This window comes from Onychomys torridus, chromosome 12, assembly GCF_903995425.1.
Source record: "Onychomys torridus chromosome 12, mOncTor1.1, whole genome shotgun sequence".
NCBI classification, from domain to species: Eukaryota; Metazoa; Chordata; class Mammalia; order Rodentia; family Cricetidae; genus Onychomys; species Onychomys torridus.
The window spans coordinates 12,210,115-12,234,355 of NC_050454.1; the positions used below are offsets into that span (position 1 = coordinate 12,210,115).

Here is a 24,241-nt window from a genome sequence, read left to right on the forward strand (position 1 = left end):
AAGTAATAATGGCTACATTTCAAACATTTCACTTAGTCCTCAGTCCTGTGAGGTATATTCACCAAGGAGGTGATTTTACCATTGTATGGATTCTCAAGTCTGAGGCGCTAAGAAATAGCTACTTTTGTCCATGGACCCCCAGATACTCATGTAGTGTGTGAAATTGAACTCTACTTTGAATCCAGGACCTTTGAATCTTCTGCTTCATTAATTAAAATACTCCTTGTCATTATGCTCGTTGTTATTACATTAATTGTAATAACCATAATAAGAAGTTTAAGACACGCTGGTTTGTAGGGTCAGTGGTTATTTATTTATTTTTAAAATACCATTTTCAAGGAGATTGTTGGTAATGATTTTTATAAACAGGATTTGAGAACTTAGCACTCTCTGTAGGTAAAATGTCAAAATTGTGGTTTTTGTCATAACTGAGGTTACATTCTAGCCTGCTATTAACTTGTATTTGCGTAGTAGGTTTGAGCAGGAAAACAGGATATGGATTAGACTGGAATTAAGAGAATTTTATGAACTTTTCATGTCGTAGTTTTGATTTAATAAAGCTGAGTTGTATATTTTCCCACCCCAGCACTGCAGCATTGTTTTGATGTTGCTGGATCTGGATGAATTTTCTTTTGAACCTTGGGCTAGCAGAGCTGTAAAAGCATCTGTAACCGCTTCTAAGCTATTTCCTCTATGCAGGATGGAACCTTTGCTCTGTACAGGACATAGGCCAGGACTGGATATTACTGTTAGTTGGAGGAGGGGGGAGGAGGAGGAGGAGAGAAGGGGGGAGGAGAGGGAGGGAAGAGAGGAGAGAGGGAGGAGAGGAGAGAGGAGATCCTTTTAAAATGTCTTAAATTTTAGACAGTGTCTTGCTATGTTGACAGGAGGGCCCCTGAAGTTGCTCTGTAGCCCAGGCAGACCCTGAATATAAAATCTTCCTGCCTCCATGTCCCAAGGAGCTCCAACATTGACCTTTTTGAATAATCCCCCTTGACACCTCCTTTAAAAAAAGATCTTCCCCTTGCACTTACAAGCACATGTGGAAGAGACACCATGGATGATTCTTAGTTGAAGTAATTGTTACTGTGGTTATTGAAAAGTGATAGTTACATAATAGCAACACTCCACACCTCTTCATCCCCATACCCCCCATTCCCCACCTTTGGTGTTTGAGATGGGGCTTTCTCTGTGCAGCCTTAGCTGTCCTGGAACTCACTCTATAGATCAGGCTGGCCTCGAACTCAGAGATCTGCCTCCTGAGCACTGGGATTAAAGGCGTGTGCCATCACTGTCCAGCAGCACTTGACACTTTATTGTAATCCGAAGCCTTCTGTGTCTGCCATGGCCTTTGCAGACATTGCTTTCACTGGTTGTCCTTCTTCACCCTTCTAGTGATTTTGATGTTAGACTGTCTCAGATGTAGCTCGGGGTGTCCTTACGCTCTTGTGTCTTCTATGACATGCCTCGTTTCTTGAGCACTAGATTGATCTTCACCTTGGGGATACCAGCCTTTCGCTTTTCGAAGGAGTATTCGTGTGTTAGTCAAATGATGTCTAAAGCTTGGAGGTAACTTACTTTAATGCCCCAGTTTAATATCTACCATGTTTCTAGTGTGGGAAATACAAAATACTTACATTTTATAGTAATATAAATTTCATAGCATATTTCTTTTCTTTGGGAGTCCACATGGTGTTTACAGTGGTGTTACACCTTGTTTAGAAGTTAGCTAAGTATCGTTGACTCTTAACATTTTGCTGTGAGATGAACTGGTAGATGGTTTCCTTCTGCAGTGCAGGCTGTAGGTCACTGTCATCCTGCTCTCTAGTGGCCTGCCCTGTAGCCCTCCAAAATGGATCTGTTACAAAGATAATACATGCTCCTTCTAAAACATTGAAGGTCAGACAACTGTAGTTTTGTAAAATACAAGTAAATGTTATTCTGTGTATCTATCTGTACCTGTAAACATCTTTTGCAAACAAAACAGTTAAACTGTTTCCTGTGTGAGAACTGATTGCTCAAAGTTGGCATGTAAGGAGAGACAGGAGAGATGGCTCAGAGGTTCAGAGCACATGCTGCTCTTGCCAAGCACTTGGCTTAAGTTCCCAGCACCTACATCAGGTGGCTCACAAGGGCCTGTATCTCCATCTCCAAAGAGATACGCACATACCTACTTTAATACACATGAACATACACCTAACAGTCACTCAAAAATAATCAAAGTAAATCTTAAAAAATATAAAATTATTATATAAGATGAAAAGCTATATCTAGTTAAAATAATCCCAGAAAATCTTTCAGAAATTTAGTACTATTGCTTATTGACTATTACAAAGTTTGTTTTTTTTCCCCCTGTGGCATAATTGTTTCAATTTCTTTAATTGAATACTACATGGAATGGTTGACTTGTTTAAGCGACTTGTATTAAAAAGAATTAAAGAATCCCTGTATAGTGAGATCCAGCAGGATGCTCACACTGTCAGAGGCAGATGAGAACTAAGACTGTTAGAGGGAGCGGTCTTCTGAGTGCATGTGTTACTTGGTGGGCTGACAGGTAGAATTGCTCTTGAGTGTGTTGGGATACTACAGTTGAATTTGTATAAATGTGTAATTTCTCTGCACCATACATAATTATTTTTATTTTTCCCAAAATTTGTCAAGATTTCTTTCTATACCAGATTTCTGCCATCTTAAATGACTATTTACATAACATAGATTTTTCTGTTAATGACCTTCCAGGAACAAGGTTTTTAAATTATTTTTTTGTTTGTTTGTTTTTTGTGAAACCCTGTGTAGCTTTGCGCCTTTCCTGAAACCCACTTGGTATCCCAGGCTGGCCTCGAACTCAGAGAGATCCTCCTGGCTCTGCCTCCCAAGTGCTGGGATTAAAGGCATGTGCCACTACCTCCCGGCTTAAGTTAATTTTTTATATGAGTTGATAAACATTGTATTCATAGGCATACAAGTGTGTACATCATCCATACATGTGTGGGTTGTTGTTGTTTTGTATTCTTTATTGTAGCCATAGGGTAAATTGTCTGATGTTAACTACTAGGTGAAAAGGGGTGTACATGTTAAGGCTTTTCTTGTAATTTGTGAAATACTCTTACTGATGTTATATCAGTGTAATATTTTAGGCAGTATATAGAAGAATGACTAGTTTGCCTTAAATATAAAATATTATATATCTTTTAACATCTCTTGATTTATGGGATATATTATTTTGATGTTTTAATTTGTGAATTATCTGTTCATGTCCCTGTACTTCCTCCTACTCTCTTTTTCCTTTACTTAAATTACTATATTACTATTTTCCTTACTATAAAATTAACACTAGGCATATCAACTCTGTTGGCAGGTGAATCACAAATAACTGCCCTTGTTTGTTACGTGTTTTTAAACTTGGATCTTAAAAACTCATGTTTATTTATGGTTAGATTTATCAGTAGATAGGTAGGTGGTATCATACCAGGAAAGGCTGTCCTTTATATTTTAATCTCAAGATTATTATCTCCATCATTTATGAAAGCATTCACCTACATTCAAGACTTTTAAAAAACATTCTGTGTGTGTTTAATCCCTAGCTACACACATATATTTATTTACAACATACACACGCACATGCACTAAAAAGGTGTATTTTAATAAATGTGTGATGGCTATGGTTTACGATGCTGTAACAACTTAATTATATATTTAAATTTTTTAAAATAAATATGTATTCAAATTTTGAAAAAAAATTGAAAGGGAAGTTGTTTAGCAAGGTAAAGGTTACATCACCAGAAACTAACAATTAACTTGACCACATTAATTTTTTTTCTCAGTTCTGGTCTATTCATGTGTTTCAATATTCAGTGTCAATAGGGACTGCTCATAATTTTATATATACACTGTGAAAACACTAACTATAGAGAAAATAATTTATAATTAATGCTTCAAAAGTTGTCTCAATACAGTTTTCTCAGAAATTACCACATTTATTACCCAGTGTAAAGTAACAGTCCTTCAGTAACCCTAGGTACCATTTATTTGAATTTTTACTTTGAAAATGTAAAGAAAATGAGTGAGGACAATGGTGAAAATGATTGATGCTTATAGATTGAGAATGATTCCAAACTTCCTTGAAGGTGCGCGGACGGCTCACCCAGATGTGCATAACAAATATAATTAAAATAACATTACATTTGTTTATTACTCTGAAAATATTTTTCTGTGAAAATGGTGTTATGCTAGCAAAAAAACCTATAGAAGACTATGCAGGAATGCTAAAACATGACTTAGAGGAAATGGCATGCTTAAATGAGTCACAATTGAAAACCCTGCTGCAATCTCCTGGGTGTCTTCGCACAGCCTAGCCCTACTCTCCGTTCATAGTCGGAAAGCGCTCCCCTGATTTTAGACTAAACTGGGTTCCTGCAAGTGCAGTTCCTAAACAGAGATCTAGATCAGAAGTTCACAAACAGCTTGAATGTATGAATGAAAAAAATTAAAGCTCTAAACATTTTTAGAGGTTGGGATGGCTCAGTAGTAAAGATGCCTGTAGCGCTGATCCCTGAAAGGTGTCTGTGGAAACTAAGTCACTTATTTCAGAAGTCTTTATGTAAAAGATTTTCATTGCCTTCGTTACTTTCATAGTTTGCTGACACTGGAAGAGGAAGTACAGCATTTCAGAAATAGCCCCAAAGGTAGGGAGCTGAGGCAGGAGAGTAAGATATAGAAGGATGGGCATTTTCAAATAGAAAGAGAAACTTTACCGTTTTGGATGATAACCCGTGTGTGTCATCCTAAACAGAAACACCTCACAAATCATTCAGTGTTTCTCAAGCTAAGAACTAAGGCTAGTATTAAGTCAGGCGCAAGAAGAGCCTGAACACATGCCTAAGAATATGTAATAATTTAACATGCCTAAGAATATGTAATAATTTAACATAACACAAAACATTCTTAATCTATGAAAAAGTGTTGTATTTGGTGGAAAAATACTAACAAGTCACAACCAGTAAGAAAATATTTGTGAAACATTAATCTGACAGAAGACTGGCACCTAACACAAAAGCATGTAAGATTTGACAGAAAAAAACCTACTAGAAATGAGCAGAAGATGTAAATATCTCACTACAGTAATCAGAAATAGCAAGTAAATATATTAAAAAGCCACCATCTGTGTTGGGGATTTAGCTCAGTGGTAGAGCACTTGCCTAGCAAGTACAAGGTCCTGGGTTCGATCCTCAGCTTCAAAAAAAAAAAAAAAAAAAAAAAAAAAAAAAAACACCATCATCAAGTACTATAGGGCACTGCCAAGGAAAATGACTAAACTGAGTCAAAGTTCAAGCCAGTGTGTAGCCGGGCAGTAGTGGCACACGCCTGAGGCAGGCAGATCTTTGTGAGTTCAGACCAGCCCTACAGAGTGAGTTCAGGACAGCCAAGGCTACACAGAGAAACCCTATCTCAAAAAATCAACTCCCCCGCCAAAAAAAAAGTTGAAGCCAATGTGGCAATTTGAGTTTACAGCAGCCTGGGATACAGAGCGAAATTGTGTCTGAAAACCAAGCAAATGAAAGCATAGATAGAGCCACATGGCACTGATAAGACTTAATGATGGCAAGGCTGTGAGTTCACACACTGCCAGTAGGCATATAGAAGAACAAAGCCACGTCAGAAGACTCTTCAGGCAGTTTCTTCAAAACTATTAACACCAGATTACCCAACAGTTTCTTAGGCTCTTTGGTATTTCCTCAAACGAGCTGAAAACACGTCCACTAAAACCCCTCACATAGCCCCCTTTTCTTGTGTTCCTGTCTACCATAATTGAATAGTTTGTGCTACACACTCCTATACCCTTTAGTGTTCTATAGCAGGCCCAGAAACACAGCCAAGTGACCACGGACCCAACACCTTGGAAACCATGAGTTTCCTTAAAACACACACAATAAAATCTAGGTGTTGGGGATGTAGCGCCATGGTAAGAGTGTAGCATGAAGAAAATTAAAACAAAAAACCCTGCATATGATTTTAGCAGCTTTATTAATAATTAGTAAAATTTAGTAGTCAAGATGTTCTTGAATGGTTAAGCAAATAATATAGTAGAACCATATAATATGGAGTATTAGCAATAAAAAGATAAAACTTAATAAGCCACAAGAAAGACAGGAAACTTCACATGTACTGCCAAGGGGAAGAAGCCAGTCTCCAAAGACTACTTTGGAATAAATTCCTAAAACTAGGTTATTTGGTGAAAAAGGAGGAATGCATTTGAGACTTTTGCTATGAAATGCTCATGTCAATGTAATTTATAAGGTAATATATGATATGGAAGAATTTCTAAAACTAGAGAGGTAGCAAAAAGATCAGTAGTTTCCAGCAGTTAAGGACTAGAGGAAATTAGAATAGTTAAGCACACAGATTTTTAAGGCAGTGAAACTGTTGTATATGGTATCACAATGATGGATTGATGTTGTCAGAACAACAAATGTACATGTTAACTCAGTGTTGAATGCTAATATAAACTGTGATCCTCAGATGACAGTGAATGACAAGCCTGTCAGTTTGAACACATGCAGCATATACTAACATAAGATGTTAATAGGGCGAGAAGGGAGGACATGGAGACTACTTGCTTTTCGATTCCTCTGTAACTCCATAAATTTTTTCTGTAAACCTGAGTTTACTAATTTTGAAAAGATGGGTGAGCATAATAGATTTATGTTTTAAAATACAGCAATTTACTGTATTAAAATAACTTCTAAGTGTAACAAATTAAGATATTTATGTATATCTCCATATACACATATTAAGTAAACTGAGGGCTTTGTATATGCTAGACAAGTGCTCTGTCGCTGAGTTACACTCTGCCTTTCCCTTCAGTTTTCTCATTCTTTCAAAGACATTTCTGTTGTTGGGTTTAAAAATTTATTGTTATTTTTATGCGTCTCGGTATTTTGACTGCGTGTCTATGTACCATTGCATGCCTGGTGCCCACAGAGTCTAGAGAGGGCATCAGATCCCTTGGGTATGGAGTTACAGATAGTTGTGAACTACTGATGGTTGGTTGTTTTGCTTTGTGACCTACCGCTGTTAACCAGGGTCACTTACATGGGCCTGGGTGTGAAGTTTACCACTAAAGCATGGGTAATTTAACAGTGGCTATCTCATCAAAGACAGTGACTTCTTCTCTCCCGGCGCTCCTCAGGGTGGGGCCCCATGATCCCCTACCCCATCTGTGACTTTATAGGCTAGCCTTGTATAAGCCCTATGTATGCACCTGCAGTTGTTCGTGTGTGCCATAGCCATGCCATGTCTGTAAGAGAGCATATCATAGCCTAACTCCTCATTAATTATCGAGCTCCTAACTGGTTTTTTGAGATAGGGTTTCTCTGTGTAGCTTTGTGCCTTTCCTGGAACTCACTCTGTAGCCCAGGCTGGCCTTGAACTCACAGAGATCTGCCTGGCTCTGCCTCCCGAGTACTGGGATTAAAAGCGTGCGCCACCACCGCCAGGCTGCTCTTAACATTCTTTATCTAGGATACTACAGCTCTTCTGATTTTTTGTTTGTTTGGTTTGGTTTTGGTTTTTCAAGACAGGGTTTCTCTGTAGCTTTGGAACTCGCTTTGTAGACCATGCTGGCCTGGAACTCAGGGATCCACCTGCCTCTGCCTCCTGAGTGCTGGGCTCATTTTGTTTCATAATAGCCAATCTAAGTGGTGTTTACTCGGCTCCTTTTGCTTTAACCCTGATACAGTTAAAAGAGAATTGATGTTTTATACTCGGGCTGTAGGAGTTTACATAGAGCAAATGAGAAAGGGCTGTTGGAGGGAGCTGGGGCAGTGCCTCAGCAGTTAAGAGTACTGACCGCTCTTCCACAGGACCCGGATTCAACCCCGACACCTACAACAGTCTCTAACTCCAGTCCCAGGAGATCTGACACCCTCTTCTTGCCTCTGAGGGCACCACATGCATGTGCACAGACACACATGCAAGCAAAATACTCCCCCACACAAAATAATAAAAATCTCAAAAGCAATTTAACTTACATTTTCTGTATATCCACACATGTATGTATATATTCATCTATCAAACAGCCCCTTCATACATATATGCACACACACATGTGTATCCATGTACATATCCATGTACATATATATACATATATAAAGGGGCTGTTTGATAGATGAATATAAAATCTAGAGTTGAGAACTTCAATTGATAAGCAAGATGCTGTGACAATTTCCAAAAATTCACACTTTATTCATTGATCATACATGTCAAATATAATGTTACTGCTTTAGAAGGATAGTAGTCTAGATTTCTATAGTAGTGTCTATCCAGGTGGCTAGTATGTCTGCAAAAATTATAAATTCACTTCTTAAACACACTAGTAACATTTCAGATGCTTAATAGCCATATAAAGCTTGAAACTTGGATAATGCAGCCAAATTCATTTTTATCATTGCAGAAAGTTTTGTTTTGTTTTTAGGTTATTACTAGTATAGGTTTTCACTGTGTTGGTATTATAACAATGCTTTGTTAATTATAAAATTAAAGGTCATATAGGAGTTTAAAATTTGAAAGTTTGCTTTACTCTATAGTATAGTCTACTTAATACTTCAATAGTCATTCAGTGCTCTTGGAGGCCTAATATAATAGACCCTCATGTATATTATGTATCATGTGTAAGTGCTACTAATTGAGAATATGGGTAAGATATATATGACACATGTATAAAATACATACTCGCCAGGCGGTGGTGGCACACGCCTTTAATCCCAGCACTCGGGAAGCAGAGGAAGGTGGATCTCTGTGAGTTCAAGGTCAGCCTGGGCTACAAAGCGAGTTCTAGGAAAGGCGCAAAGCTACACAGAGAAACCCTGTCTCGAAACCCCCCCCCCCAAAAAAAAACCAAAAAAAAAAACCCCACACTCTTCATAAATCCCCCCCCATAAGTTACTTCTATAAAAACATTACAGCTATTCCCTGATGTGTTCTGGAAGGCAGTTGGTATCTCCCTAATTTCTCCCATTGCCTTTTCTAGCTGCTCCCCCATCCTACATTAGCAGTAGTCAAGGCTCACACTGCAGTTGGTGCTCTGTCTTTACTTCTTCCGTACAAAGTGCAGAACAGTCCTTATGTTGAAGGGACTCCTTTTCCCTCTCGCGCCTTTGACTTTCTGAGGAGCTAGGTGTCAAGTTGGGATCTTGTTTTAATGGCTGACTTTTGGTTGTTTTTTGACTTGTTCTTCTTTCAAGGAATTTCCTGTGAACAAGAAATTAGTTCTGAAGATTTGATTGGGGTTAAAACTAATTTTGATGTGGATACCTTATAGGAGATTCGGTGATTTTGAATTTTGGTTTCTTCATGATGGCTATGTGTCAGTTTTCCATACAGTGATTTTTGGCCCATCAAATGCTTTCATATCCAATTTTCTATGGTAATATTCTTTAAAAAAAAAAAAGAAAAGACTTAACTGATTTCATTTTATTTGTAAGAGTGTTTTATCAGCATGTGTGTATTTGCCTGGGGTGTGAAGAGGCCACAAGAAGGTGGTGAATGCTGAATCCTCTGCAAGTGGTGTTAAGGACTATTATAGGGCACTACATGGGTACCAGGAACCAAACCCTGGTCATCTACAAGAGCTGGCTTAGCCAGTGAACCTTCTTTCCAGCCCAGTAATAATTTTAAGAGCTGATGAGATGGGTTGATTTCATCTTTAGTGTACAAGCACAATTTTTTAATTAGTGCTTGGAGTTTTAAAATTCTATTTATTAAAACTGAAAACAGAACTACTTTGTCCCTACTGTCTTATGAGATGTGGGTTTTCAAAACAATTTTATTACAGTTGTGTGTGGGTATACATGTACCACAGTTTGAGTGTGGAAATCTAAGGACAAATGTGGGAGTCCGTTCTTTCCTCCTGTATGGAGGTCCTGGAGATTGAACTGAGATCATCAGGCTTGGTGACAAGCACCTTTACCTGCCGAGCTGTCTCATTGCCCAGTGGGGCATAATGATACTTTAAAAATAGTAAGAAACAAGAAGTGAAAGTTATACTAAATGTTATTAATAGTTATTGTTCATTTATATAGGATAATGCCCATATTGGCTATTAGATAATTCTGGCTTTTTAAAGAATTCTAAATTATACCAGTAAATGACTAAAGAACTTACAGTGTGAAATCTAAACATTAGGTAATTGTCACTCGGTGTTACTAAGCAGTGTGAGTAGCCAGGGCTAATACTAAGTAAGTGTGAGTAATTCTAACTGGAGCAAAGCAATTTTATCTTTTACATTATGCTGTGCTTTTCTGTTTTGTTTCTTTCAGGGTTTTTTCATACCTTTAAGTGATTGCTTCTCAATTCCTCTTAGATATGCAGACTAGAGGAGTTGGAGGTGTCCTAGTTCTTTGGTTTTTCTTAACTTTTAAAAAATATATTCACTTTGGTTAGAAGGACAGTTAAAACCACTTGAGGATTTATATTCCCGGTCTGAATAGTGATGATAAAGATGTAAAACATTAGTAATGATTCACCTGAACAATTTGTAATACTGATATTATTAACCACTGTTCAGTAAGAGTACACTATGTGTTAACAACCTAAGCACTTTATGATGCTCACTTCTTACATAGTTTACAGTGAGACAAATCAGAGAATTAGTAATCTTGTTCATGTAGCAAATTGGTAAAAGATTTAGGATTTTAACCCAGCACTTCTTTCTTTTTCTTTTCCTTTTTTCATTTTTCTTAAGAAATTTTCTACTCCAGTGCTATCCACAGACCCCCCCCTCTCTCCTCCCATCCCCCAGCCCACTTTCCCAAAGTCACCCCGCATCCCCACATCCAGGTCTCCCATGAGGAGTCAGCAGAGCCCAGCACATTGAGCCTAGGCAGGACCAAGCCCCTTCCCACTGCACCAAGGCTGTGCAAGGTGTCACACTACAGGCACCGGATTCCAGAAGCCTGCCCACAGACCAGGGACAGATCCCAATACCCCTGTCTGGGTGCCCCCCAAACAGCTTGAACCAACAACCCTCTTCCGTATCTAGAGGGCCTAGTCCAGTCCCATGGGGGCTCCACAGCCACCAGTCCACAGTTCATGGGCTTCCACTAGTGTGGCCGGTCATCTCTGCACATCTTCCCATCATGATCTCGACATCCCTCGCCTGCAGTATCTCTCCTCTCTCTCATCAATTGATTCCTGAAGCTCAGCCTGGTGCCTGGCCGTGGATCTCTGCATCTGCCTCCATCTGTCACTGGACAAAGGCTCTGTGATGACAGCTAGGTTATTTGCTAGGCTGGTCACCAGAGTAGACCGGTCCAGGCACCCTCTGGACCACTGCCAGCAGACCACGGTGTAACCCAGCCCTTTTTAAAAAATACATTTTGTTTGAAAATTTTATACATGTATGTATACAATGTATTTTGATCATATCTGTCCTATAATCTCCCCTAGACTCTGCCCCCTATCTACTTCCCACCTTCATGTCCAATCAGTTTTTTAAATGACCTAATGAGTCTCATTAGTGCTGCTTTTATGTGTATGGGTGTGGGCCTTCTGCTGGAGGGAACATGGTAACCTGACAGTCATCATACCCTCAAAGAAGATTGCCTCTCCCCTCCCATTCAGCTAAGGTGGGCTTGTCAGCTCCTCCTCCCATCCATGAGGCTTTAACTTTTTAGATGTGTTTTAATTTAATTATGTGAATATGTATGTTGTGTGTAGTGATGTGTACATGAACATGCAGGAGCCTTCAGAGACCACAATAGGGCATTGGATACCTTGGAGCTGGAATTTTAGGCAGTGACCTCCCTGACGTGGATGCTGGGAACCCAGCTGAGGTCCTCTGCAAGAGCACTGGGCACTCTTTTTAATTAAAAAAAAATTTTTTTTCATTTTACATACCAACCCCAGTTTCCCCTCCCTTTCTCCCACCTCCTCCCTCCCTCCCACTCTACCCCCATCCACTCCTCAAGAGTGGGTAAGGCCTCCCATGGTAGTCAACAAAGTCTGGCATACCAAGTTGAAGGAGAGCCTAGCCCCTCTGCACTGGGCACTCTTAACCACTGGGCACTCTTATCTGTGAACATCTCTCCAGAATGCTGACTTTTGAAGTGTAAAATACTTAGGACTTCACATGGTGCCCTGCAGGGTTCGATGTAACTATAACATATACCTACTGGTATAAGTATGCAGTTGAGCTGAGAGAGGAGGGAGAGGAGGTGGCGCACGCCTTTAATCCAGCACTTTGGAGGCAGAGGCAGACAAATCTCTTGAGTTCGAAGCCAGCATGGTCTATAGAGTGAGTTCCAGGACAGCTAGGGCTACACAGAGAAACTCTGTCTTGTAGCAGGAATCTTAAAAGTTCTTATTAATAAAATCAAACCTGGAGCCAGTTATTGGGGTGAATGCTGGAAGATCAAAGAGACAGAACAGGTCACAGCTACGTCACATGGCCAGCTTCTCAGCTGATCCTGTTTCCTTAGACTGGAAACCTCTGTGTCCTTATCCGAATAGGTCTCAGCTGAACTCCTGCTCCAAAGCCTAAAAGCTTAACCAACCAAATGCTTAATCAGCCGAATGCTTCTAGTTTTTGGTCTTCACGCCTTATGTATCTTTCTACTTTCTGCCATCATTCCCTGGGATTAAAAGCTCACTTCTTGGGATTAAAGTCTTGTGTCACCTTGTCTGGCTGTTTCTAATGTATCCTTGAACTCAGAGATCTAGAGGGATTTCTGCCTCTGGAATGCTGGATTAAAGGTATGAGTACCACCATTTTCTGGCCTCTATGTCTGTCTAGTGGCTGTTCTGTTCTCTGACCCCAGATAAATTTATTAGGGTGCACAATATTTTGGGGAATACAGTATCATCACACTGTCTCGAAAAACAAAACAACAACAACAACAAAAAGTGTGGTAAACTTATTTTTCTAATTAAGAGTAAGAAGTTGCCTTTGAATTGTGTTGTTTTAGCATTGCATAGTTTAGGAGATGTGAATGCTTTTGAAATTTTTGTTTTCTTCATCTCTAGATATTCAAGAATTTTATGAAGTGACCTTACTTGATAATCCAAAATGTATAGATCATTCAAAGCAGTCTGAAGCAGTTCAGCCTGTGAATACTTGGGCGATCTCGAGCCTTCCAAGCACTACTGTGACTTCAGAAACTTTGCCCAGCAGCCTTAGCCCTCCTACAGAGGTAAGAGAAAGTTTTCACAAAGTCATTTTTTAGTGATCAGTTTCTTAACTTTTTCATTTTTTAAAGGTGGATATTTTGTGGAAATACTTAATAATGAGATACAGAATAGAGTTAAATAGTCTTTAAAAGTAGAGAATCTCTTGATTCTGTCTTAAAGTTTGTAACTTGTTTGAGGTCTGAAGTACTTGTTTTAGGATATTAGAAAGTGTTTTATATCTCAAAAAACTCCATTTGTATAGTTATTAATGTGGCCATTGTAGTTTGAAAAGATGATTTTGCTTTGGTGTTCTTGCCTAGAGAAAGAATGTGATTGTGGTTCTGAGCCCTTACTAATAGAATTCTCTGTAGATTGGCTAGAAGAATTGCATTAAAACTCTCCTTCCAGTCAGCATTGGTTTGTACAATTTTCTGTAGTTAAACTGCCTACTTCTTTGAGTTTTAATGACTGTCTTGGTAATTGGTAATGCCCTTTTTTTCGGTTGTGCTATATTGTTGCTAGTAGAGTTGGATGGTGCAGCATTTTGTAATGATAATTCTGCCTGAGAAGCAAGCGTTAGTCATTTAAAAGTGGTTGTCTCTAAATTGGATTTAGTCCCTTCTGGTTAGTACTAGATTGTGCCTAGAAAATTGAATCAGCTTCTGTTTGATGAGTAATAAGTCAGAAAAGTGGTGGTGGGTAGCAGCTGTGGAGCACATTGGTGATGAAGCAGTCAGGTTTTCACTTTCTTTTATTTAATATGTTGTTATATAATTAGCATTTTAGAGCAGTGTGAATGAGCACAATATAATCCCTCTCCTATATTTTAAAGCTGAAAAAAAGAAATCTAGAAGAAAATGACTGACCCACCTTATTTAGCTAGTTTTGGGCAAGTCTGTCTTTGGATGTCAAACTTCTTAACATTGAATTTATAATTTACTTTAGTAAACCTTACACATTTCTCTTTTTATGTATTCTTGTTTCTTTACTCTTTTTTAAAATTATATTTTCTTGGATAATTTCCTTTTCTACCCTCCTCCCTTTTTTTAAAACATATTTATCATGTGTACAGTGTTCTGCCTGCATGTATGCCTGCTAGCCAGAAGAGGGCGCCATATCTCGTTACAGATGGTTGTGAGCCGCCATGTGGTTGCTGGGAACTGAACTCAGGACCTCTGGAAGAACAGCCAGTGCTCTTAACTTCTGAGCCATCTCTCCAGCCCTCCACCCACTTTTTTAGTTGCTATATCGTTTGCTATAATGATAAGTTCATTCTGTGGTCTATTTCAAGTGCAATTTTAAAATGTCTGTAGTTATTGCTATGATTCAAATAAATGTGTTGCCTCCAAAATAAGTTGCCTAGCATGCCTGAGGTTCTGGGTTCAATCGCTAGCCTAGAAGTGGAGAGGGATGTGATTAGGTCATGGGGGCTTGTTGCTCATGATGAGTGGAATTAAAGCCTTTATGAAGGAAGGTTTATGCCGAAGTTTGGGTCTTCCCTCTGCCTGTGAGAGTGAAGCAGAAGTCCTTACCAGGGCATGTGCCTGGACTCTGGGCTTTCTACCTCCAGAACTGTGAGGAGTGTGCTGGTCTCTTATCCTCTCATGTAAATCATAGTCATATGTTTAGCAGCAAGATAAACTTAGGCAATTCGTTTTCTATTTCATATTTATTGTCTTAATCCTAGGTTAAAAGACTTGTGTCTTTAAAAAACTGTTAAGGTTTAAGAGCATTGACTTTCATGTTTACCTATTTTTCCTATTGTTTGATTAATACCTGTTATTATGAAGCATAGACTTACTAGCTTTTATAGATTTTTTTAAAAAAATTATTTTTAAGTTTACTTAGTTTATTTATTTATTTTATCATTATTATTTTTTGTTGGAGCTGAGGACCGAACCCAGGACCTTGTGCTTGCTAGGCAAGTGCTCTACCGCTGAGCTAAATCCCCAACCCCTACTTAGTTTATTTTATATGTATGAATGCCCTGCTTGCATGTATGTGTGTACCACACACATGCCCAGTGCCTGAGGTCAGAAGGAGGTCTGGAACTGGAGTTACGGGTAGTTGTGAGCCACCATGTTGGTACTGAACTGAACCCCAATCCTTGGCAAGAGCAACAAGCTCTCTTAGCCACAGAGCCATCTCCAGCCTCCCTTTTATAGGTTATTTTTAAATGTCTGATACTCATTAAGTTAAAAAACGAACTCTTTTTGTGAGGTGAAAGTTTATCTTCATAGAGATTTCAGTAAGAAAGGTCAAAACAAAAACAGAAAGGTTGCTTTTGTCTTCATTAGGGTTACTATTGCTCTGAAGAAACACCATGACCAAAAAGCAGCTCGGGGAGGAAAGTTTATTTGGCTTACACGTCCATATCACTGTTCATCACCAATGGCAGTCGGGAGGAACTCATGCAGGGCAGGAACCTGGAAGCAGGAGCTGATGCAGAGGCCATGGAGGAGTGCTGCTTACTGGCTTGCTCCTCATGGCTTGCTCAGCCTGCTTTCCTATGGAACCCACACCGCCAGCTCAGGGCTGGCCCCACCCACAATGGGCTGGGCCCTCCTCCATCAATCACTAACTAAAAAATGCCCCGCAGTGGGGTCTTTGGAGGCGTTCTCAGTCGAGGTCCCTCCTTCCAGGTAAGTCTGGCTTGTGGGCAAAGTTGACATAAAGCTAGCCAGCACACGGGTGCACTGAGAGTCTCATCAACATTATCCTGGAGAGCAAGTTCCAGCTCAGTGCAGAGGCTTGCCTGGCCTGCAGGGGGCCTTGTAGGTTTGATCACCAAAACTGAAGAAAAAGGACTTCAGAAACATTTTATATGTTTATAAATATGTGAAACACTGTACCTAGAAATGCTGTGTACAGCCCTGGTTTCTTCACTGCGTAAACTGTCTGGACATGCTGAAGGCTCAAGTGAACAGAAGAGTGAGACCTTGTAAATAAATGTTAGATGTGAGTAGTCTGGAAAAGTGGGAGAAAGGATAGGCTCGCATGTGTTCTTGGTGGGAAATGCTCGGTAATGTTTGAAGTCCATACCCATTCATGGATGGACACTTAAGAGGAGCACTGGGATATGTGCACCAATTTCTAGATTATTTTTTTTAATGGAGAAGTGAATATTCTAAACTTGAGTGAGGTCTGTTATTAGGAACTACTGTTTTTGTAGCAAATTTCTTGACAGATGTTAGTCTGAAAATGTAAGTAGTTAAAACACACTGACAGAGAGTTATGAGAACCCTGAAATGTTTGGAGATTTACATGTTTGGCAGTGCTGTGTGAGTAGGAAATGTGTTCCTCTCTTACCCATTCATTCTTGCTGCTTTCGGATGGGAGGCTTGGCTAAGTGATCACTGACTTGATCTCTTGTTTGAGTCATGTTTATGGCTGAAAAGACTTTGGAGCACACTGACCCATATTCAAACAAATGCAAAAATATACTTTTATTTAACTACAAATTGAAAGATAACCTGAAAGTCCTAAGGTTATTTTACTTAATATATGATTTGAGTTATTACTATAGCCATACACTAAATCTTGGATAGACAGCCCTTTTCTGACAAAAATATTCAGTGCGCTCTTGCCTCTTTTACAATGTTCATTTTTGCAAAAAGTATTTGAGATTGATCAATTTCTATAAGTACTTGTCTGTTTTCTCTTAATGATGTAAATATTTGCATTTATCCAGTTTTCTTTGTCTTATTTATTTATTTACAGTTGGAAACAGATGTAAATCTTGCCAAATCCTTGTTAACCTTAAGATGTTATTAACCTTTTTTCTTAATATAGTAAAAATAAGTTTATTTTTAATAATGTAGTTTTTTTTTAAAGTGATGTCTTATTTTCTTAGTGCCTTTTTAATGTCTGCCTTTTACTTTGACCATATATATGCCCAGAGAGATGTTTAGGATAATGTTTGTTTAAAAACGGTTTTGGAAAAAGAAAAAAAAAAACAGTTTTGGGGGCAAAGGTTTCCTTCCACCCTCACCCCAGTGCTGATGGTCAGTTATGGGTAGCTTGCTTTTGTACAAGGCATTTTACTGCTGACCTACATTGCTAGAGCCTCCTTTTTCCTTTGTTGTACTTTTACTCATTTTTAAAAAGAGACATTTTGTTTTAATAAAGATAATTCTGTTGAATTACTTTGAGAGAGTGAGTATAAGTATATAACTTTTTTAAAGAAAGGAAGATGAAGTAGGAGAAATTGCTAAATTTACTGGGATATTACAGAAAGAATGTGGTGTTCTGTTCCTGATAGCACATTTTAAGTGACTGGAAGAACCAAAGGATTAAAAAATGAGATCATAAGAACAAAATTTTCTATGCCTTTAGAATAAAAGAAATCTTTTCTTTTTCCTTTTTTTGTTTTTCGAGACAAGGTTTCTCTGTGTAGCCCTGGCTGTCCTGGAACTCTCTCTGTAGACCAGGCTGATCTTGAACTCAGAGATCCCCCTGCCTCTGCCTCCTGAGTGCCAACTAACCAGTAAACAAAAACAACAAAATATAGAAATTTTCACATAATGCATAAGGGCTAATTTTCTTTATTTGTAAGCATTTCAAACCAAGAAACACATACTATAGCCAGCATTCAATAGGAAAGTGACCAAAAGATATGAGCAATTTATAGGAAAAAACTTTATAAAGAAGCAAACCTCATATTAAATAAATGCAAATTTAAATTGACAAGGGATATTTTCAAATGATTAGCTTATTAAGATTGGCTAAATGAGTACACAGAAACTCTTACATGGTTGGTAGAGGAGGGTACGCTTGTTTAATAATTGAGAGACAACAGTATATATAATGAATGTGACCAGTGTGTCAGGATTTATTTCCTCATAAAACAATTAAAGATATGCCCATTGCAGTATTCCATGTATATTAATAAATAGAAGAGAGGAAGCAGTTAAAATGATTACCAGTAAGGAACTAGATTAAAAGCATTGTACTGGCTTGGTGGTGGTGGTGGTGCATGCCTTTATTCCCAGCATTTGGGAGGCAGAGGCAGGTGAATCTCTGAGTTCCAAGACAGTCAGGGGTACATAGAGAAATCCTGTCTCAAACAAACAGACAAACAAACAAAATAAAACCATTCTACTGGGTCGGTGACATGGCTGACTGGATGAAGGTGGCTTCTCAGGACTCACATGGTTGATGGGAAAAATTGACTTCCACAAGTTTACCACTAATCTGCACATGTGTGCTGTGGCACTTGTGCTCATGTTTGCTTGTATATACACATACACAAAGTGGAAACCATACTTCAGATTTTGAGTTTTGATCTTTTCTCACACTCAGCCTGGGAAAGTGCTTTACCCCTGAGTTGTAGCCCTGCCCCCAAGACTTACTTTTGATACTAGACATTGGCAGCATGCCATTCCTGTCAACCATGCAGTCACTCTGCATTTTCAGTGTGTCATGTTTTCAATTTATGGTGGGTTATTAAAACCTAATTCCTTTGTCAGATTATATGTGTCTATTGAATGAAGCAGGTTTTATGCTGTAAAAAGAAGAAACTGCCAGGCGGTGGTGGCACAGGCCTTTAATCCCAGCACTCAGGAGGCAGAGCCAGGCAGATCTCTGGTCTACAGAACGAGATCCAGGAAAGGTGCAAAGCTACACAGAGAAACCCTGCCTCATAAAGCAAAACCAAAAAAACCAACCAATCAACAAAAAATAAAAAAAGGAAAAAAAAAGGAAAGAAACAAAACAGAAACTAAGATTAGTTGTCTGAAAGAACACACTTAGTCTTCATTCAGTGCTGTTGCTCATGTGCCTGTTAGCTGCCGCTCCTTTTCCAGCCTTGAGGGCTCATCCTAGCAGGGCTTATCTAAGTGTGTGGGGAGATGGTCTCTTTCCCTTGCATCTTAGTGTACCAGGCTTTTTCTTTGGGGTTAACAGCCAGCTCCCAAATCATGACCTAGAGACTTCCTAGTACTTTTGAGTGCTTGGCCTTTCTTAGGCTCCTTTCTGGCTAACTCTTTTAAATTAACCTGTTTCTCCATATCTACCTTTTGCCTTGGGTCTTTTTATCTTTCTTTCCTTCTGTACATCTCACTTTCACTGCTTCTCGTGTCTGTCTGTCTGTCTGGTGGCTGCCTGGCTTCTGGCCCCTGGCCTGTCCCTCTCTTTCTCCTCATTTTCTTCTCCTTTCTTGAGCCTAGATTTTTCTTCCTGTTTATTCTCTCTGTCTGCCATCCCCGCCTTTTTCTCTCCTGCCTAGCTATTGCCCGTTCAACTTTTTTTTTAGACCAATCAGGTACCGTAGGCAGGCAGGGTGAAACAAATGAAACACGTCTTTACATAATTAAACACATTCTTACATCATTAAACAAAAGCAGCATAAAGAAATGTAGCATACCTTTACACAGTTAAAGTAATATTCTGTAGCATAAACAAATGTAACACATCTTTTTTTTTTTTTTTTTTTTAAAGATGTATTTATTACATATACAGTGTTCCGCCTACATGTATCCCTGCAGGCCAGATGAAGGCACCAGATGTCATTACAGATGGTTGTGAGCCACAATGTGGTTGCTGGGAATTGAACTCAGGACCTCTGGAAGAGCAGCCAGTGCTCTTAACCCCTGAGCCATCTCTCCAGCCCCCACACATCTTTACCTAGTTAAAATAATATTATACAACATCTTAGGATTTATTTTATCTAGAATTTTTGGAGGCAGGACAGTTACAAACATATATGGGCTACTAAGTTTAATCTAAAGCCTTCTAAAGATTGACTTAAAAATGTATTAAAGAACTCTGATACATGCATAGGACGTGTGTAGAGATTCTTCATGATGGCTGGTTGGTTGTTTTTTAATTTTCCTATCATTAGAGAATAACAATTAACAAGCACCTTTTCATATGTCAGTTCATTGAAGTGTAGGATTTATTTATTTTTTTAATATTTTACCTACATGTATGTATGTGCACCACATTTGTGCCTGGTGCCCACAGAGGTCAGAAGGTGTCAGAGTCCCCCGGAAATGGAGTTACTGATGATTGTGAGCCATTGTGTAGGTACTTGGACTTGAACCTGAGTCCTCTGCAAGAGTAACACATGCTCTTAGCTTCTGAGAGAACACTCTAACCCCCAGTTGATCATTTTGATTCTTCAGTGAAATATCTATTCAAATTTCTTTTCCTTTTTAAAGATTTATTTATTTTATGTATATAGTATTCTGCTGGCATGTATGCCAGCATTCCAGAAGTGAACACCAGATCTCATTACAGATGGTTGTGACCCACCATGTGGTTGCTGGGAATTGAACTCAGGACCTCTGGAAGAGCAGCCAGTGCTCCTAACCTCTGAGCCATCTCTCTAGCTCCCCTATTCAAATTTCTTAGCCATTTAAAAAAATGTTCTATCTTATGATTAACAAGCTCTGTATCTGGATATAATTCCCTTGTCAAATACATTTATTAAAATATTTTCTCTAACGTTTGGTCATACTTCTAACTTTTTTTTGTATTTTGAGACAGGGTCTTACTATGTACCCATGGCTGCCCTGGAGCTCTCTATGTAGACCAGGCTGGTCTTGAACTCATAGAAATTGCCTGCCTCTGCCTCCTGGTGCTAAGATAAAAGGCATTTGTCACCATACCTAGCACTCCTGCTTTTTAAATGTTCAAGGTTTAATATAGCCCCACTTAGGATTAATTAATGCAGAGTGTTTTCTGGCTTTAAGATCACTAAGATTTTCTACTGTATTCCCAGACAGGGTTTCTCTGTGTAATAGCCTTGGTTGTCCTGGAACTCTGTAGACCAGGCTGGCTCCGAACTCACAGAGATCTACCTGCCTCTACCTCCCAAGTGCTGGGATTAAAGGTGTGCACCATCACACCTGGCCTGTGTTGTGGGTTTTTTTGTTTGTTTTTGTTGTTTGTTTTTGTTTTTTTTTTAATCAGACACTTTCATTTTGCTTTTCATGCTCATCTATGATCCATAACACAATTTGCAAAATGACACAAAAATTTGTGCCATTCTTTAAATGATTACGCACCTTATACACCTTGATGGCTCAGTTCAGAACCTTTAATGTGAGATCTTCATCCATTTTTTGGTACAAATCACTGTCTGTATGCCTCTGTTCCTTTTTCTTCTTGAGAGGTAGAGTCAGTGCTCAACTACTGAGCTACATATTTTACAGTTAATTTGGACCCTTTTTAGGTCTCTCTCAGTTTTTGTTTTGGAAAATCCTCATATCCACAGAAAATTGTGTGTGTGTGCGCACATGTACTTAGGATTCCTTGAGTTTGAGTTTGTAGGTCTATAGTTTTTACCCACATTGGAAAATTAGACCCACTGAGTGGGACCTGGTGATAGTCTGTAAATCTCAAACTACTCTTGAGTCTGAGACAAGAAAGCTCAGTGAGGGGTTAGAAGTGCTGGCTGTATTCCAGAGGACTGGGGTTCAATTTCCAGCATTCATATGGCAGCTCACACCTGTCTGTAATCCAGTCTCAGGGGATCTGACTCTCTCTGTCACACACAGGTGCTACATAGATACATATAGGCAAAACACCCATACACAAAATAAATAAGTACATAGGTAAGTAGGTAGGTAGGTAGATAAACAAACAAACAAATAAATATTACAGGTCTAAGACTGGGTGGGCTTGGGGCCACTCTGTACAGTTCAGTGAGACTCTTTTCAAAATAAAACATAAAAATGAGAACTGGGGTGTATATATCAGTGGTAGAGTGTTTGCCTAGCTCCATCAAGACCCTGGGTTCAAAGTAAGAAAGAGAGATTCCAGGTCTATGTCCCCTTCCCTCTTTTCTTCAGGGATTCCAGTTACATGTAAATCAGTTCCATTGGATGTGTCCCATAGCTCATTAGTATGATAATTTTTCCTTTGTCTCATTATGGACAGTTTTTATGTCTTAAAGTTCAGTAAATGTAGTATCGTTAATTCCATTCAGAAAATTTTCATATCAAATAGTTTAATAATCTCTAGAAGTCCAGTTTGGTTCTTTTTTAATTCCCCATATCTTATAATATGGTCATTGTTTGCTTGCTTGCTTGCTTTTCTTATTTTCCACATGAACATATTGAGGCAGAACCAAAAGTAACTATTAAAATGCCCTTGCTTACTATTTTATCATTTGTCATTTCTGACTCTTAATTTAATGCCTTTTCTCTGGGTTATATTCTCCTGCTTTAGACATGCCCACTCTTTTTTTTTTTTTTTAAACCCCTCGAGACAGGGTTTCGCCATGTAGCTTTGGCACCTGTCCTAGAACTCACTCTGAAGAGCAGGTTGGCCTTGAACTCACAATCCACCTGCCTCTGCTGGGATTAAAGGCGTGTGCTCAGTGCCTGGCTATGCCTGCTCATTTTTAATAAGTTTGGCAAATATAGTGAGTTTTAACTCTTTGTAAGCATAGATTATTTTATTTCATTCCTTTAAATATTCTTGAACTTTGCTTTGGTGTACAATGAAGTTATTTGGGAAAGGTGTAAATCTGTTGTTCTTTTAAGTGTTTTTTGTTGTTTTGTTTTTTTTTGGTTTTTTGAGACAAGGTTTCTGTATAGTTTTGTGCCTTTCCTGGATCTCGTTCTGTACGTGTTTTTTATTGTTTGTCTGTTTCTAGCAGTGTTGGGGAAACTTAGTGTAAGCTAATGTTCCCCAGTTGTGGCCATACTCCCAATCCTGTCTGGTGTCCTGCCTATTAGGAATTGTTGTGTTATTCTTGGCACTGTGTGATTTCTGGGACTGACACTTCTCCTTCATTCACCTCCTGGGTTTTTTCTTAGCCTCAAGTTGATGTCTTTGCTGATCAAGATCAGAGCTAATCTGGGCACTCAAAGGAGCCCCGCCTGTGCAACCCTGTTCTTTCTGCTTACTGAGTTTTCAGTTAGGTCTCTCGAATATCACTGGGTTGTGTTTCGTTCTCCTCTTCCTTTGCTGTTGCCTGTTCCAAAACTTGGGCTAGACAGTTACAGGGTTCATCTGCTTCTTCTCCTACAGGTTTATTGCTTTGAACTGCCTCTTTTCAGTACCTGAAAATTAGTCCTTTATATTTGCCCAGTTTTTTTTTTTTTTTTTTTTTTCCTTTTGTTTTTTTTTTTTTTTTTTTTCGAGACAGGGTCTCTCTGTGTAGCTTTGCGCCTTTCCTGGAACTCACTTGGTAGACCAGGCTGGCCTGAACTCACTGAGATCCGCCTGGCTCTTCCTCCCAGTGCTGGGATTAAAGGCATCCGCCGCTGCTGCCACCTGGCTTGCCCAGTGTTTTTGTTTGAATTATTTAAGGTGGATCATTTTGTTCCCTATCAGCCCATCATGGTTAAAAGCAGTTGCCTACCTAGAAAGCTACTGGTATTCTGAAGTGGTGTTGATTATCTTATGTTCCTAGATATTAGGTGTGGGATTGTCATCTCCACAGGCTTATATTAAGTTCTTCTAAAGTTGCTTATATTACAAGGTAGCTTCTAAATCATTCCAATGAGCAAATGATTAGAAAGAAACACATTGATTTAAAATGTGCCTAGTCAGTGCCAGTTTGGATGTTGATAGGTGGAGTAAATGCAGAATTTAATGCAGATTAAATGATCATTCCTGAGTATGATATGCTACATTCAAGCTTCATTGAAAGACAATTAAGAACATTAAAAGGGTGATACAGTTAACTGGTTACATCATAGACATTGTAAATATACAACTATTGTCCAAATAGGGAAAATACGTGTATTTAAAAATGGATACTAGTAGGAAATTGGGTAAATGGTTGGGTGATATTTTAATTTTAAAAAAGCAACATCTCATGCAATTCATATTCTGTAAAACTGCTGTTTGAGGTCAAGTAGGTTTGAGTGTCTGTGGCATGTTTTGGGAGGTGAGTATGCAGGCACACATGCACTTGTGTGTTCAGACCAGAGGACAACCTCTGGCGTAGTTACTCACTTGCTGTCCACCTTTGTTTTTGAGGCAGGGTCTTTCATTGGTCTAGAATGTACCATGGCAATTTAGGCTGAGCTGGCTGGCCATCAGGCACATAAATATCTTCTACCTTGTCTCTGCTTCCCCAGTTCTGGAATTAGAAGGATGAGCCATATACCTGGCTCTA

At 39.0% G+C, this 24,241-nt stretch overlaps 1 protein-coding gene across 15 annotated transcripts in view; it reads left to right on the forward strand.

The window, feature by feature from the left end:
* The window catches only part of Dlg1 (discs large MAGUK scaffold protein 1), a 206,747-nt gene that overhangs the window by 8,374 nt on the left and 174,132 nt on the right, over positions 1-24,241 (forward strand). For all 15 annotated transcript variants that reach the window (XM_036203736.1, XM_036203743.1, XM_036203745.1 and 12 more), the window contains exon 4: positions 13,021-13,187. In XM_036203736.1, the coding sequence (XP_036059629.1) occupies positions 13,021-13,187 (167 nt within the window). The remainder of the gene's footprint in view (positions 1-13,020; positions 13,188-24,241) is intronic.